At 43.3% G+C, this 17,755-nt stretch overlaps 1 protein-coding gene across 5 annotated transcripts in view; it reads left to right on the top strand.

Annotated features, from left to right (window-relative positions):
- Nucleotides 1-17,755, top strand: part of Pik3ap1 (phosphoinositide-3-kinase adaptor protein 1) — a 112,883-nt gene that overhangs the window by 77,762 nt on the left and 17,366 nt on the right. For all 5 annotated transcript variants that reach the window (XM_013506162.1, XM_005407578.2, XM_005407579.2 and 2 more), the window contains 5 exons: nucleotides 2,699-2,794; nucleotides 8,737-8,934; nucleotides 11,755-11,820; nucleotides 13,522-13,727; nucleotides 16,501-16,573. In XM_013506162.1, coding sequence (XP_013361616.1) covers nucleotides 2,699-2,794; nucleotides 8,737-8,934; nucleotides 11,755-11,820; nucleotides 13,522-13,727; nucleotides 16,501-16,573 — 639 coding nt within the window. The remainder of the gene's footprint in view (nucleotides 1-2,698; nucleotides 2,795-8,736; nucleotides 8,935-11,754; nucleotides 11,821-13,521; nucleotides 13,728-16,500; nucleotides 16,574-17,755) is intronic.

Below are 17,755 nucleotides of genomic sequence, written 5' to 3'. Positions count from 1 at the left end.
CTTCCTTTTTTTGAGTTGTTATCTGTTTAGAACATTTGCCTGGGTATAGGACTTAATAATAAAAATAATAGTAATGATAACAATACTACTAACAAGTATTCATTTAGCACTTCATGTGCGCTTGGCACTGTCCTATGCCCTTGGTAAACTTCTTATTTGATACTCATGCTAAACCTAAGAAGGACATACTATCATCCTACCATTTTGTACGGGAAAAGAGAAGTTGAAAGGATTGAAAAACAACTTGACCTATGATAACTGTGGACAAAGAGCTAATATCTATTATTTCCCTTTCTTCATGAGAATTTGACCTTTGGTTGAATTCCTAGCTCTGTTACCCTGGTAACCTGATAAGAGCCAAATGTCAACTGTTTCTAGGCAATATTACTTATGATCAAAATAACGGATTGGTTACAGGGACTTGGGAACATCTGTGAGGAGCTGTACATAAATTATATATACCTGAAAGGGCCTCATATCCTGGGCTTCTCTGAGAGTCATGACCCTGGGATGTCTTTTATAGAGTGATCCCAATCATGGTGATCTTATGAATCTGGACATTCCATTAGACCTTAGCAATTAGTTGGTGTTGGGCTGGTGGGTATGTAGTGATACAGCCAGAAAAATGGAATAAGTGGAAAAATCAAAATTGGAACCTGTACATCCTGATCTAATGCCTCTAATCACCTCCGACACACTCTCAAGGAAGCCCAAGGGTGTCTTAGTCATTTCCACCTGGTTGGGGCAAAATACCTAATACCTACAATTTAAAGAAGGTGGGGTTTATTTTGGCTCACAGTTCAGAAGTTTCAGTTCATACTCAGCATAAACATAGAAACAGCATGGCAGAAGGGTCTGGGCAGAGGAAAGCTGCTCTCATCAGGGTGACCGGGAAGCATCAAAGAAAGGGAGGAGCTAGGGAGGGAGATGTGCCCTTCCAGGTCACACCCCCAGGAACTGGCCTCTAACCAGGCCCCACCTTGTAATAGCAAATATGCATTAGGGCCTCACCTTCCAAAAGTCCTGCCTCCGAGCAGATGAGACTCTTGAGGGACATCCAGGTCAAGCCATAACACTGGACAACTCTACTAACAGCACAGAGCGCACATTCCGCAGGACCTAGTTTGTCTGCTGCTCAAAGCAGGCTTTTAACCACCAGTTAAGGGATAACTATGAATAAGAAGATTTGTCACATTTAGCACCACCTTGGTCATTCTTCATTCTACTCTCTATGCCTGCTCCACAGGTGGAAGAGGCTTGCCTCGATGGTGTAAAGGGACGAAAAAGCTCAGCATCTCTGTGCTTATGCTTATTTACTTTTGCTGTTGTAGTTTCTCCTTTTTCTCATTTATTCTCTTTTTAAAAAAAGTTATTTTGAACGTCTTTTAGGCTTAGAGAAAAGGTGGAAAACACTGCTGTTCCTGCATATCATTTCACTCATGTTCCTTAATATTAACATCTTAGTATTACACAGATCATAGTGAGAAGGTTACATTGGCACAATCCTAACTAAACTACAGATCTTGCTCAGATCTCACTGATTTCCCTATTAACATTCATTCTCTGTTCTGGGATCCTGTCTAGATCTTACATGTATATATTATTTCTCTTTAGTGTCCTCCAATTTGTAGAAATTCCTCAGTCTTTCCATGTCAAGGCACTTTTAAAGAGTGCTGCTCAGCTATTTCTATAGAATTTTCCCCAGCTTGGATGTATCAGTGTTTCCTATGATGCGACTGAAGTTGTGAATTTTGAGAAGAATGCCTAGCCATGATGTTATATCCTTTTCAGTGCATGAGATCAATATGTATGGTGTTGATAAGACTTATTACTGTGTGCATTCTTTTTTATTTGTTTTCTCTTCTTTTTAAAAATTCTTTTAATTCCCCCAACATACAGCACATTAAGATGGGGGTTTTGGTGCCAGGGTTAGTTATTCTATTAGCATGCCAGGTTCAGACAGGGCTCCTGTTGCTACTATCATTTTCTTCCATATTTTATTTTTCTAACTATCTTTGTAACTCTTTTAATTTTGCATCTACTCCCAGATATGGAAATCAGTTCTCAAATTGAACTTTTTTAGCAAAAAAGTTCTATAGGCTGTCAAGATTTATGTAAATAATTTCATATTGTAATAATCAACTTTTCACTCAAAGTTATGTTTTTGAGATACAACTATAGAGAAATAGCTCCAACTCATTCTTTTTAACTGTTGTGTAATATTCTGTTGTTTGAAGAAAAGCTACGGTTTATTTATTATTTGTTGTTCCTTCATCTATTGGCTTACTTCTTTGCTGTAATAATGTTATGATGTATATATTTCAAAATAAGCTTATTTTCTCCAATGTATGTGAGTGTAACTATATCTTTTGAGGCCTGTAGCCCAAGGATACAACCTCAGGGTTGTGAATGTTCCTTTCATTTATTGTTAGTCCTTTTCAGTGTCTTTATTGAAGACATGAATAGATGGAGGGAAGGATGAATGAATGGATGAGTGAATGCTTGAATCTTTTTTTTTTTTTTTTTCCTGTACCGGGAATCAAACTCACAACTCTCTGTCTGTAACGCTGAGCTAAATCCCCAGCCCCGAATGCTTGAATCTTTTAAGAAAGTTGCCAAACCTTGGAAATCTATCTGTAAATTATCATGCCTATGTGAACAAACACCACAATGACTCTCAGTCTCCTTTTTCTTCTAGATGTTGAAATGCTTCAGGCAAATACATCTAACACAGTCTCTGGAGATAGTTTCTCTCGGCCTACTAAGGACTCTATGATCCGCAAGTTTTTAGAAGGTGAGTTGTTGCAAAAAAAAAAAGAAAGAGACATTGCTTGATTCCATATGAAGGTTACTCCAACCAAGGAATGAGGGGACACCTACATGGCATATGATATGACAGAAGTGCTCTGTCTCCCAGTTCTATCCATCTGAACCTCCCCTGTTGGCCTGCTACATGTGGACCAGCAGTTATTTGGCTAACCAGTTACCTCCAGCAAGACCTCTTTAAAATGCCCATGCCTATTTCTATTTGACTGAATTTGTTGAGTACTTACTATGTACAAAGCACTGTTATGGCTGTTGGTGTTGGGACACAGACAATAACATATCAGTTTCTTTAGGACATTGTACTTTCTGTTGAAAGAGGGGAAGATACAAAATTTGACTAAGTTAAGGCTGTGTTGCATAGTGGTAAAGAACGTGGAGGCTGCTCTAAACTCAGTTCCCTCTGCAGATGGCTGGAAAAATGTTAGGCAAGTTATTCAGCTGCTCTGGGCCTCTGTTTCCTCAGTTGTAAAATGGGGAAATGTTGGGAGAATTAAATGAGTTGTACATTAGGTCTCAGACAGGGTGAGGCAGATAGCTAAGATTTATAATTGTTATTGTTATTATTATTGAGTGTTTCATAGATGGAAGGTGTTAAATTGTGTGAGTAATTCCTTAACCTTGTCCAATCATTGATACTGATAGTGGGTCCATTAATCAAATAGATATAGAAAGTAAAATGCTGAGAGGATGGTGTCTTACTTACTTTTCACTCATTGCTGAGACAAAATACTGACATCCAAAGTTAAAGAAGAAAAGATTTATTTAGCTCACAGTTTGTATAGGTATCAGTCCAAAATTGGCTGGCTCCAAGGCAGGGTGGCACAGGGCAGAGAGGCAACTGTTCGTGGTGGCAGGTGACAGCAAAAACAATGAATGAGTGAGAGAGAGAGACAGACAGACAGAAACACACACACACACACACAGAGAGAGAAAGACAGACAGAGACAGAGACACACACAGAGAGAGAGAGAGAGACAGATCTTTCTGTTCCTTATATTATATGCAGGCTACCCTAGGGTGGATGAAGCACTCACACCCTTAATCCCACCTTTGGACCATGAATCAGTCACAAACTGTAGATTCAGGTGCTTCCAAAAGCCTGCACCTCATGACCGCATAAGACTTTAGGAGGACATCCAGACACAAACCATAACATTTTGCCCCTGCTCCACCAAAGACTCACGTATATTCCTTTACATGAAAAGCATTTAATCCATCTCTAAGAGTTGCCAAAGTCCTAACAGTTTCAGCATGGCTGAAAAGTCCAAGTCCCAAGTCTCCTCTGAGATTTAAGGCAAACTCTCAGCAGTGAGCCCCTATACAAATGAAAAGAAAGTTAAACAGTTCTAACATTCAGTAGTTCAAGATAAACATTTCTATTCCAAAAGTTATAAACAGGGGAATACAAAAGAATAGGACCAAAGCAAGTCTAAAATCCAGCAGGGCAAACATTAAGTCCTGTAGTTCCATGTGCAGCATCTGAGGCAATCTGTGGCAAGATGCAAACTCCAAAGCGCTATGGTGGCTCCACCTTTATGGCACTTCTGGTGGTTGTAGCTCCCACGGCTTCTCCCTTGGACTGGCTCTGCTCCCTCCTTGCAGATTTTTTAAGATGATCCATGTTCTTGGCTTCTCCAAACTTCTAGGGTTGCCAGTGTACCTTTGGCTTCACACTCACAGCTACACACTGCCTTCTCTGGGACACACTCTCTGGCTTCTCAGGGTGGCTGAAATTTGGGTGGAAGCCTTCCTGATCCCACAACTCTTCCATTCTGTATATACCTAAAACCAGCATGGATGATACCTAAGTCTGCTACCAGGTGGAGCAGTAGTCAGGCCTCTTTCCCTCTTGCTTATAGGGGTCAAGAACCTGGATCACTGAGCATTCTGAATCCAATTCTGAGAAACAAATTCTCTATGCTGCCACCATTTTGGAACATGGTGCAGCCACAGCTATGCTGGAACATGGTGTTCTGGGGTTTTCTTTTTCAAATCAAAGTCTTTCATTATTGCAATTTTGAGGCTGCAAAGGGTAGAGTCCTGCTGCTTCTTGTGATGCCCTCAGGCCATCTTTTCTATTCTCCTATTTCTTCTCCGCAATCAAGAGTTCTGCTTTATCTTTGCAGTCCACAGCTTTATTGGAGCTTTCTTTCTGGCCAAACTCACAACATTTTAAATCATTCTGCTGGGCTCTTTGCTCTTGATTCTCAACATAAATCAGTCTAAAAGCCCCCAACAGTAGCCATGCCACTGCCTCAACATTAAACTGCCTTGAAATTCCTTATGCAAGATTAATTAGTCTGCTGCCCTTAATATCAGTCTCAGGTAATGTCTCTGGACACAAGCAAAATGCAGACAAATTTTCTGCCAAGCCACAACATACATTGCCTAGAGTCCAACACCCAATGCAATCCTTCCTAGCAGAAATCTCCCAAGCCTGGTCTTTACTAGCAGGATTTTTATCAGCCTTCTGGTCTTCTGAGCTCTGACCAGAATCTCTCATACAGAACAGCCTAAGCCATTCCAGCTCTACTTTTTCAGTTGGCATCTCTGGACCTTTCCAATCTCTTTCCACAAGCCATTTTTGAAGCCATTTTTTAATTTTTTATTTTATTTACTCTTTTTCTTTAGTAACTTTGTCTCGAAGGCTCTTGAACCACATGGTCAGGTGTAGTCACAGCAATGACCCCACTTCTCTGGTACCAAATTCTGTCTTAGTTACTTTCTTCTAATTGCTGAGAGAAAATACTAATACCCAAAGTCAGAGGAGGAGCGGCTTATTTAGCTCACAGTTTATAGAGGTTTCAGTCCATAATTGGCTGGCTCCAAGGTAGAGTGGCACATGGCAGAGGAGCAGCTGTTCATGGTGGCAGATGGCAGCAAAAGCAATGAAAAGGAGAGGGAGAGAGGGAGGGAGAGAGGAGAGGGAGAGGGGGAGAGAGAGAGGGAGAGAGAGAGAGAGAGAGAGAGAGAGAGAGAGAGAGAGAGAGAGAGAGAGGCTCTTTTTGTCTCTTATATTGTATACAGGCTACCCACCCTAGGGTAAATGTTGCACTCATACCCTTAATCTCAGCATTGGACCATGAATCAATTATACAGTGGATTCAGCTGTCTGAAAAGCCCACGCCTCCATGATCACATGAGGCTTTTGAGGGACATCCAGACACAAACCATAACAGATAGACTCTCAAAAACAAATGGTTTTGGCAGTAAAGAGGATGAAAAAGCTCTAAAGCTGTGACAGAAAAACCACAGCCTGGCTAGCTATCTGTTTTTGTAAATAAAGTTTTATCAAAACATACTATACCCACTCATTTAGAGTTATCTGTGGCTGCTTGCATGCTACCAGGACAGAGTTGAAGAGTTTCAACATGCTGTATAACCTGAAATATTTCCTATCTGTACCTTTAAAATAGACTTGCTGACTTCTGCTTTAAAGTAAGTGTTCCCTGAGTGGGGCATTCTGGGCAGCCACAGCACCTGGCCCCAAGAGGGCAAAAACAATGCCAAATGTGGGATTTGCTCTGCCAACATCGTTATTTGGTCTCAGGTCTGCCTTGCTGTTTTTAGCAATGTAGCAGGCCTAGTTTTTTGCTTTATGTGTTACACTATGTGATCCTCATTGCAACCTTGTAAGGTGGATACTGGCATCTTCATTTTGTGAGACAGAAGTTGGAAGGATGGAAAGGTGATGTGCCCAGGGTTGTATAGGTAGTAAGCAGAGTGTAGGAACCAGGTTTTAAATCCTTCCAGCCTTGCTCAGAGTCCCAGCTGTGACTCTTGGGTATACTGCTACCTTCTGAAAGGAAGTAAAACTATCCCTTTTATCTGAAGGGACATCATGTGGCCACATGATAAGAAAACTGGGTTAGGAATTAGATGAGATGAGAGTCCCTGGCCATCTTGGTCTCATCTATTTGGTCCCGAGTTGAAGAGATAATTTCTAGTCATTCATTAGTATGTGCCAAACACTGGTGTCCAGGCATCAGTGACACTCAGTTCTGCCCAACAGAGGAGACAGACACATATGCCAAGTGAGCTTTCATTCAATATGAAAAGTACAGTGTGGTATAAAGGAAAATGCAACAAGTGTGGTGGGATGGCTTGGGGTTGAGCCTTGGTAGTGGGCTGTCTAATGGGCTCAAGAGGGTTTTAGCACAGACAGATTCTGACCCTGGGCCTGTCAGTTACCTTAATCTTAGGCTGATTGTTGTGTTCTATAAGACTGTAATATGCAGTGGGGAAGGTGTCACCTACTATCCAACATACAGTTGGTATTTGATACATGCCAGCTGCCAGAGTGGTGCTTTCTAAACTTTTTCCTTTAGCAGTGACCCTCAAGCTTGAGTGTGCATCAGGCCACGTGGAGGACTTGCTAAAACACAATCTCTGGTCTCACCTGAGGAGTGCCTGATTCAGAGTATCTATCTGGGTGGGACCTGAGATTCATCTTCTTAACTTCCCTAAGTAGTTCAGGGACCCACTTGGAGAACCTGAAGTCTAGAGCAGCACTTTCTTTTCTTTCTTTAACAGTGGAACCCTCTTTTGATTCCTTTTTTTTTGAACCAGGAATTGAACTCAGGACTTCACGCTTGCCAGGCAGGCACTGTGCCACTTAGCTATATCCCCGGCCTTTGATTTCTTTTCTTCTCTGCTTATTACTGTTGTTTATTGTCACAAAAATAATATACGCAAATAATAAAATCCAAGTGATATTTTTAAAATAAGCAATGAAAATAAGTTTCCCTTTTCTCCTAAATGCTCTAGAAAATTTCTGGACATATTAATATGTACATACCACACATATGTCTACTATTCCTTTTATTCACAAGTAATATGTCAGCACGAGTATTAATTTTTAAATAGCCACATAGTCTTCCATTATATGTAGCATTATATGCAAGTTATTTAAATCCTTAAACCCTCTTCATGTGCAAAGGGGCTTGAGGAGTATAGATATCCACAGCATTCTTCTAAAATCAGAGAAGATAATAATGCCAGTTGATACACCCAGAACAGTTCTTGGCACAGAAGTCTTCAGGAATGATTTCCAGTAGCTATTTTGAGGTGGATGAAGAATATGCTGGAGCACTCACTTTGGCAGCACATATACTAAAACAAAAAGAATATGCTGGAACTATGGGTCGGACATCTTACACTGCTGTCCTAATACCGAGGGACACTTCCGAGTAGCGTAGTGACTTCCTTGTTGCTGAAACACAATACCCAACTAAACACCCACCAGCTGTATGGAGGAGAGGTTTATTTTGGTTCACAGTTTGGAGGTTCCAGTCCATAGTCAGCTGGCTCCAAGGAAGAGCATGGCAGAGGAGAGGTGTTCATGGCATGGCAAGCAGGAAGCAGAGAGAGATGAAGGGAGGAGAGAAATACATCCTCCCAGGCAATGCCCCCAGTGACCCACCTCCTTTAACCAGGCTTCGCCTCTCATCATCATGTTTAGCTGTAAACTTATCAGTGGACTAATCCATTGATGAGTGTCACACCCCCATGATTCAATCACCTCCCCAAAGCCCCACATATGAGCACACAAGGCCTGGGGGGGCATGTAGATAGAAACCGCATCACCAAGTGTCCTTGGGCTTTGATGGTTGTGCCTTCTTCCACTTAGTTCTAACGGGATGAGTAACAGAATCCTAGAGTGAAGCTGAAGTGGTAGAGCCTGGTACTCACTTACTTGGCTGCGTCAATGTTCATGGTAAGGGAAGGAGACGTTGGTTTTGTCCCAGTTGCTTTTAGCATTCTGAACAGATGATGCAGGGGGTGATGTGAGGGAAGCCCTTTGCCTGGGGCCATAACTGTACTAATGCGGAAATGTCACTGTGTTCTCATGACTGATACCATTCAATTTGCTTGGCCGCTGCTCTCAATCATCTTTCTCCATGTATCTAGGCAACAGCATGGGAATGGCCAGTTTGGAGAGAGAGCAGCACCATCTTGGTGAGGAAGAAGATGTTTATCACACGGTGGAAGATGATGAGACCTTTTGCATGGACCTGGCCAGCAGGCCCCCTGTCCCTGTGCCCAGGCCAGAGGCCAGTGCTTCTGGTGCTCACCGACTGCCTGACAATGAACCATACATTTCTAAAGGCAAGTGTTCCAGAGAGTACTGTCCATAGGGCTCCTCAGAGTTTCTCAGCATCATTTTCTTAGATCTCCTGGATGTCTGAACCATGACCCAAAGATTTCTTTCCTGACTGTTTCCCAGCCAGCCCCAGGAGACTGAGTCATAGCTCAGTCAAATTCTGAAACAAGACTGGGGCAATAAACAGATTTCCTTCCTGGCAGCATTCATGTACATTTAGAAAGACAGGGGTCAAAAAGAACCTCAGTGCATTTTTGTCTCCTGAAACCCTTCTTGCTGCTATTATTAATAACCTTAATAGCTGACTTTTATTGAAACCTACCAAGACTACTCTATCTGGAACATACCATTCGATCTTTATAATAACTTTTTAGGTTACAAGCATCATTCACATTTTACAGATAGGGAAGTGGAGGTTTACAAAGGTTACTCAATCACTATGCAGCTCAGCCAGGCTCTGAAGCCAGGGATTCTGCATCCATAGCCCTAGCTTTTCACCACTATAATGAGCTGCTTTCTGACCTACATTAATAAAAACTGGTGGTAATTGGGTTTTGACTTCATAATTGTCCCTGGGAAACCAGTTAGATGGCATTGTCAGTTAGATGGTACTCTAAGAGTAGAAGAATTCACAGATCTGTGCCCTGGGCCCGAATTCCATTTTAAATATGAGTATATTGTGGAAGTTGTGATGAAGGGAAATCATATGTTGGGGCCTGTAGTGCTCATCTAGAACCCCCAGTAACTAGGTTGCAGTTGCCAGATGAAATATAGGGGGTTCAGTTAACTTCAAATTACAGATTATAAGCAGCCATTTTACTGTAAGTATGTTCCAAACACTTCACTGTTTTGGCTTTGGCTTTGGTTTGTTTGGCCTGGAAACCCTAAGTTGGGTTGTAATACAGTTATGGGATGTTCTGTATTCCCAATGCCATCAGTGGTCAGGCTGGCTATCTCCCTGGGTAGTATTTTCTTCAGCATGTCCAGCAGATACTGTTGGTGTCCTGCTCTTGTCCTCCTAGCTCTTTACATTTTTGTGCCAACTGGCCAAATCTGGCCTGTCTTCCTATTATCTCTTAGCCTGAGGGCTTTATCTGGCCTGGGAACCTCCTCTGCTCTCTTGCAAGACAAGCTGGAAGCACTGAAGAGGTAGCACATATTGGCAATTCCTAAATGGTGGAGAGGGTAGGAGTAGTGTGGATGGCACCTCATTGGGAGATGGTTGAGCTATGGACGCAGGTGATTCCTAAACAGCCCTTGTGGGCTTGCTGGGAAGCTATGACCAAGCAAAGGAAAGGAGGGCGGCATGAGGTGACGAAAGGGGTGGTGGCTTGGAAGCCAAAACATCTAAGTTCATCTCTCAGCTCTTGCATTTTCTGGTATACAGCCTAGAACATTAGATAAGATGTTTTACTCTCTTTATCCTTAGTTTCCTTATTTATAAAGTGGTTATCATATCGATACATATCTATGTTAATATGTGTGTTATAGCAATACATGATAATACTCTGCTACAACCTTATTTTGAGGGTCAGATAAAGTAATACATGGAGGAAATACTTTTAAATTGTAAGACACTGTATATGCAAACTTGGCTTAACTAGCATGCTGAGGTTCTTCGGTCTTATCAGCATGGGTCTTGAAGCTTAGATAAAAATAATGATAATAGAATCTAGCCTTAAGGGCTTATATATGCAGGACACTATCCTAAGCACTTTCTATGTATTAACTCACTTAATCCTCATGACAATCCAATGAAGATACTATTCTCTTCCTCATTCTACATAGAAGAGGTAGAGGAAGGCAGAAGTCAAGCCTTTTGTGCAAGAACACATGACTCCTAAGTGACAGAGCCAGGATTTGAAAGGGGGGGCGTCTCAATCAGAGCCCAGGGAGCCATAATGACCATGCCATCTTACCACTAAGGACATATTTGTCACTTCCCTGTTTTCTCCATTGTCCTTTCTAATTCTGTCCCTCATGAGTAACTTGATTTTAGTCCCTTTGGGGCTGTGCACACACTTCACTGCTTAGAGTCCAGTCTCATGGTATGGTTGGCCTAAATGCTAGGTACTTCCTTTTATTCTTCAGCTTCTAAGCCTCCCGTGATTAGCTTCAGGTGTTCTGTGATCAGGGCATACTTCCTTGTTCCCATTATCCTTTCCTTTAATGATCTTTTCTCTTTTTTACCCTTTTCTTTAATGATTTTTTTTTTTTTTTTGGTTTTTCTCCGGTACCGGGAACCGAACTCACGACTTTGCGCGTGCCAGGCAGGCGCTTTTGCCGCTGAGCTAAACCCCCAGCCCCTTCTTTAATGATTTTGTAAACACTGATCATGTCCTTTGGCTAGCTTTTGGCTCATTTTGACAGCTTGTCTGTCTGGTCTGTCTTATATGACAGTCTCTGCTACTTCTCATTAGTTGTGTCTTTCAGGAGTTTTGATTCAGAGAACTGTAGGTGGGGGCCATAGGTATACATTCATTTTTTTGTATAAGATTTTGATAAATTTTTTATAAAAATATGAATTGTTATAGAGTGCTTAAGAAAGAAAAGACAAATGTAAACATTGTATGTCATAAACATGAGCTAAGATTAATACTCTCAGTAAAAATGAAAATTAGGAAAGAGGATTTAGAGGAGGAGAGAGGGAGGTAGGAAGGGGAAGAGGATTAAAAAAGAAGTAAGGTGTATTATGTACATGTACCCACTTCCCAAGATGATTGTAAACTGCATGTACTGCAAACATGTACTAATAAGAAAAAAAGTTAAAAAGTTTTTTTAAAAGAAAAAAAGACCTTTTACTCAGAATATGCTTTCTCTCACAGTTTTCGCAGAGAAAAGTCAAGCACAGCCTGGGAATTTGTATGTTTCCTCAGAGCACTTCCGGAAAGGTAAGCCACCTTGTCCTCAGCTTCCTTTTATATGAGTGAAATTTTGATGGGGTAGAGGTGTTCATAGCTCAGAGCCTTCTCAGGGTGGTGGCTCCTTGACATTGCAAAATAGAGACCCAAGAGGTACCTTAGGATGAACCTGTCCAAGAGTTCTGCACTGAAGATAAAGGGAGAGGGGGGCCCTAAAATACTGTATGAACTGATTATACAAAGGACACTAACATACCAGAAAGGATCACTTAGCACAAAAGTACAATCTAAGCACTGAGATTAATGCCAACAATGGGCAGCCCAGCACCTTATCTGTCTGTGATACAGCCCTTCTAGGCTGTTTGCTTTGTCTATATCAGTTCAATCATGCTTTGAAGACACTTTCTTGCTATTGGGTAAGAACTTGGACATTACATTCTTTTAAAGAATTTTTAATGGCAGTTTGAGGGGCTAAATGTTTTCCCTCCCCTCATTAATTTGCTTGTGCTAAATAGAGGCATTCAGTATTATCCTGTTGAGGATTCTTTTGGAAAATAGCAGTGACACAATCTAAGCATTTAAAGGCATCCCAAAGGACGATGGCAGTGGGAGATTGGAGCTGATTGGAGTATACTTTTGTTTTCTCTTCTAGCCCATCTCACAAAACCTCGAAAAAAGCAAACCTGGTCGAAGGGCATGTGAATGTGTGTGCTCAGATGAATGAATGGTTAGGCAGATAATAGATAAATTCTAAGTTTTATCCTCAGTATTCATTGATGAAGCCATCTCTCTTTTTCCATTTTGTGTGTCCCTGAATCACATGCCCATGCTGGAGAGATCTGGAATCAAATAGCCATAAATGAATCAAGAAGTAAAAGGTCAAGTTGTCTTCACAAGTCCCAGTGGCTCTATCATCTCTGCAAGTAGCTCTTTTCCTGCAGATCTAAGGTTATAGACTAGAGAGGGAGTGCTTGGCTTCATCTTTCCCTAGACTCTTCAAAGCAGAGAACTGTGCCTTTGTAATATGGAAGAGAGGGTGGCACAGAACAACCCAAAGGTAGCTAGCTAGAACCCAATACTTCACTGACACTTGGTGCTACTAGACCTGGGTTACAACATCATTGGTATTTGGTGTCCCAACATTTCATGCCAATTAGTCTATAATCACTGCTGAAGGAGTGGAAGTGGGAGAAGCATCCTGGCTAGACTCTTCTGGAAATGGATGTCATTCTAAAGCAGTAGTGTTCTTATGTGGGGGTGATTTTGCCCTCACAAGAGGACATGTGGCACCATCTGAGAACATTTTTGGTTGCCACAACTTGAGAAAGGAGTGCTGCTGGCACCTAGATGGAAGAGCACAAGGATGCTGCTGAACATCCTACAAGGCACAGGGCAGCCCCGCAACAAAGAACCTTCCAGCCCCAAATGTTAGTAGTATCACGGTTGAGAAATATTGGTCCGAAGGCATATTGATAAATAAGGCTTGGCGGATTTAGCAGGTTCCATATCTATCTTAAATGCTGGAGCCTTGTCTACTTTAATAGGCTTTGAAATTATTAGCTGCTTTCCTGTCCTCTGATTCCACATCATGTTTCCCCTTTTTTGGCTTCACATGTACTTGTTCCTTTGTGATGTGCCCTTTTGAGCCCATGAGCAGCCTTGCCACCCATTCTTCAGGTCCGTTCCTGCTCCGCTGGGGAGCTATCAAGCTAAAGTTTGCTATCTTTTCAGAGCCGCCTGTCAGACCATGGAGGGACAGGCCCCAGTCAAGTATATATGACCCATTTGCTGGAATGAAGACGCCGGGCCAGCGGCAGCTCATCACACTGCAGGAACAGGTGAAGCTGGGCATCGTCAATGTGGATGAGGCCGTGCTGCACTTTAAGGAGTGGCAGCTCAACCAGAAGAAACGATCTGAGTCCTTTCGCTTCCAGCAGGTAGTCAGCAGCGTCTGTCAGAAGCCATTTCATGTTACTTTGCTACTAAATAGTGGGGAAGGTGGGTGGTAGCCGTCCAACATTGCTCCAACTGAGCACCTATGGCTGTGTCTACAGACATTGTCAGTGTGTCCTGTGAGTGACTCTGTGTCTGTGTCCCCTGGCCTGGACATACAACTCCTGTGTTTGTTTGTTTTTTGGGGAATCAAACTCACAACCTTGTTCTTTCCAGGCAAGTGCTGTACCACTGAACTATATCCCCAGGACTCCCTGTTTTTAACTAAGTATCACTGGGAAACACATCCCTAACCTAAGACCTGCAATTAAGCAAGAAGAAATTGGGCCCAGGGGCTAAGGGACATGTCCAAGGCCACTCCCACTGTGAGTGGCTGAGTTGGGATGGGAACTTTTTCTATCTCAGTGGAGTGTGTGTTTCAAGCCTGATCTCCCAGCACCTGACACACCAGTTACCTGGTCACTGGTGTGAGCAGCAGCCATCAGCCCTGAGAGGGAGCATGGCATCCAGGGGTGGAAACAGATGCTGGGGAGTGTGGATGGTGAGGCAGAAGCACCAGTGGTCAAGGTCTGACAGCAGTATGTTGGGCTCTGTGCTGTACAGCCAGGAGACATTTAATCTCTGGCTCCTCACAGCATGCATGCGTACAGAGGAAGCATCATCACCCCCATTTCCCAGAAAACTGAAGCTCAGTGACGTGCAGAGGCAGTCAGGATCCAAACCAGCTCTGGTGAGCCCAAACTCCCTTCATCACACCTGCTTCCTTAGTGCTCCTTAAAGTGGGGCACCCTCTCCTCCAGCTGCCTGCTTCCTTCTGGGATCTGAAGGATGAGTGGGCACCCATCTTGAATGCTGAATCCAGGAACCAGGGTCCTCCTCGCTTAGGTGCCCCAGGGCAACTACAGGCCTGCTGAGAAAAGTCCAGCCATGGCCAAACAGTGATCATTTTTTGTCCTTGTCAATATGTGTGACCATGTGGCACAACAGCTATAGGAAGCCAAGGTTCTGGAGGCAGCAGCCCAAGTTTATATCCTTGTTCTGCCTCTTGCAGCTAGATGATCTTGGCCTTGGTGTGCCTTCATTTTCCCACCCCTGAAAAGTGAATGGGGAGGCCCTTAGCACACATGGTGCAGGGTAAATCTATACGAAGTGTGAACTATCAATATCAATAGGCTTCTTTCCCATGAACTTGCCCAGAATTCCTGCTGAGCACAAGAGACAGCTAAGATTCGTGTTCAGCACAGTAGAGAACCCTGGCCCACTGGGGCACAGTGTTCTGCATTCTGACAGCTTCCTGGTGCTTCCTGAGCCTCTCCCATCCACAGCTCATGATGCTTCTTCCTTTTCCTCTGCCTTTCACTCCACTCTTCTATCTCCTTAAGTTCCCTCTCCCACAAACAAGTACCGCCCAGATTCCCTTCAGCACTTTCTCTGTGCAGGTGACACTCAAGCCTGTATCTTCAAGACTCCAGCAACCAGCTGAGCATGTCCTCCTGAATTGCCCTAGACCTGTTGCATGACCAACAACAAACCATCCATCAAGGCTATTTACTTTCCTGGTTCCCTCTTTCTGTTTACTGCTCTGCCATCTCCCAGAGACTTCAAGTTTCTGAGGCTCTTACCCTCTCCTGGCTCTCTCACATCTAGTCAGCTGTATGTCTTGCCTGCTTGCACTTTGTGGTGCTTTTCTTCTCATATCTGCTCTTATCTTCCCATCCCCTTAGCCACAGACCACTGTCAGTCCTGTCCTCTGCAGCTGGCCTGCTGCCTTATCTCCATGTGGGTCTTCTTGCCTTCAACTCCTTCCCTTTCGGCTCACCAGAGTCTTAAAGCCCTAGCCAGTTCACAACTTTCAGATTACTCACTGCTTCCTGAATAAGGCGCCATGTCTCAGCCTGCAGGCAATAAACAACCTTTCCAGTTTGACCTCCAGTGATTCCCTCACTGAACCTTCTGCTTCAGCCAGATTGATTGGGCATTTTCCCCATGGCATTGAAAGCTCAGATGGTTAACTTCTGAGAATGCTTAAACACTGGTGTTGATTGATTAAAATAGAAAAAGTCTTGACCCTCAAGTATCTATTCAACACCTATTGAATGACCACAGTGGAGCAGATGGCAGAACTGCAGAAAGGTATGAGACTTAGTCTTTTGCCTTTGGAGAGCCCATATATCCTGAAGAGGCAAAGTACACACATATGCGTGTGCACGCGTGTGCACGCACACGCACACACACGCACATACATACACACATGCAGAATAGTATAATCCAAGTGGCAGATGGCTGGTGTGGGCAGTACTAAGGACTGGAAGCCATCAGGGAGAATGTGGGCCTTGCTTGACTCAGGCATGGAACAAACTCACTGAGAGGAATCAACATCTCTCAAGGTCAGGGGAATGAAGAAAGAACGCAGTCGCAGAGACAAAAATATATGCAGAGTGTTTGTGGGCAAATCAGAGACCAGTTTTGCTACCTGCTGTCCACAGGGAATGGCACTGGGTTATAGGGTGGAAAATGGAGCTGGGAGCTGGAGCAGAGGGAAGAAACTGTACTGTGGAAGAGATGTCTTATCTTTGGGCACAAATTCGATGAGGATGTGGATTTGTCTGGGAGCTGTCTAGGCTGAACCTCACTTGCATCTTGAAAATGTTATTACAATGTGATAGACTTTGCATACAGCAAACAATCAGAAAGTAACTCTACTGATCAAAGGGTATAATTCTGGTGTATATTTAAACTCTTTCTTTTTTTAAACAGGAGAATCTTAAACGACTAAGAGATAGTATCACCCGAAGACAGAAAGAGAAACAAAAATCAGGAAAGCAGACAGGTATGTGCTGATGCATTGTGGGGCATTGCTATTTTGCTTGACTCTCCTTTCTACTGTGGTCTGAGTGAACAGGCTTCTGGATGTCTTTGGCAATTGGAAGGACATATGTTTCTTGAGCAGAGGAAGGAGAAACCCTCATCCACACAATGTCTATTTCTGACTTGAGTGGTGAATCTTATGTCATCAGTTCCCACATCACACACTGCTTTAGAAGCCCAGGGCCCAGGTTAGTGGGGCTCCCAGCATGCAATAGCAGGGATGTCTCACTGCTGAGACAAAATGTCTAATGCCCAAAGTCAAGGGAGAAAAGGTTTATTTAGCTCACAATTTGTAGAGGTTTCAGTCCATGGTTGGTTGTCTCCAAGGTAGAGTGCCACATAGCAGAGGAGTGTCACAGAGGAGAACAGTTCATGGCACCCACAAGGCAGCAAAAGCAACAAGGGATAAGGGACTCTTTCTGTCCCTTATATTGTATGCAGAGTACCCACGCTAGGGCAGGTGTAGCACTGGAAGGTGTAGCACACCCTTAATCGTAGCCAGAACTGTGCAAACCAAGCAGTGGACTTAGTCACTAATCACATAACCTTAATCCCAGCATCACACACTCTAGATTTAGCCACCAATGAAAAATCCCTATGATTGCATGAGGCTTTGGTGGGGATATCACAAACCATAACAGACATGGATTCTATTTGAGCACACTGAGGACTGGGCTCCTCTACTCCCTGTGACCCATCCTCTGGAGGGTACCAGCCATGTGGCACTGTCACTCCTGAGCAAGGACTTGGGGTTGTCCACACTGCGTCTTCCCACTGAGAACCTCTGGCATGGTGGGCCTCAGTACTCACGCCTGGTCTTGCAGAATCACTGCAGGCCACTGGAGTCCATCATTTGAGCATTTACAGAGGCTGCTATCCCTTCACCTGATACTTCTTTTTTATTGCTTTTTTTGCTATTACCACATTCCTTCATTTAATCACTAGCAATCTGCAGGGGTTCTACTTCCCAACACAACCTAAATCTGTTCATTTTTGACCATCTCCTGCCCTACAGCTATAGCTAGGCCACCACCATCTCTTCCAGAACTAATGCAGTAGCCTGTTCAGTTGTTCCTTCATGTTTATTCTTGCCCCTGTACAGATAAACCCAAACTACAATCAATGCCCTTCTAAAAGTAAAAAA

This window comes from Chinchilla lanigera, unplaced genomic scaffold (assembly GCF_000276665.1).
Source record: "Chinchilla lanigera isolate Chin_1 unplaced genomic scaffold, ChiLan1.0 scaffold00106, whole genome shotgun sequence".
Taxonomy (NCBI): domain Eukaryota; kingdom Metazoa; phylum Chordata; class Mammalia; order Rodentia; family Chinchillidae; genus Chinchilla; species Chinchilla lanigera.
This window is presented reverse-complemented; position numbering and strand designations above follow the sequence as displayed.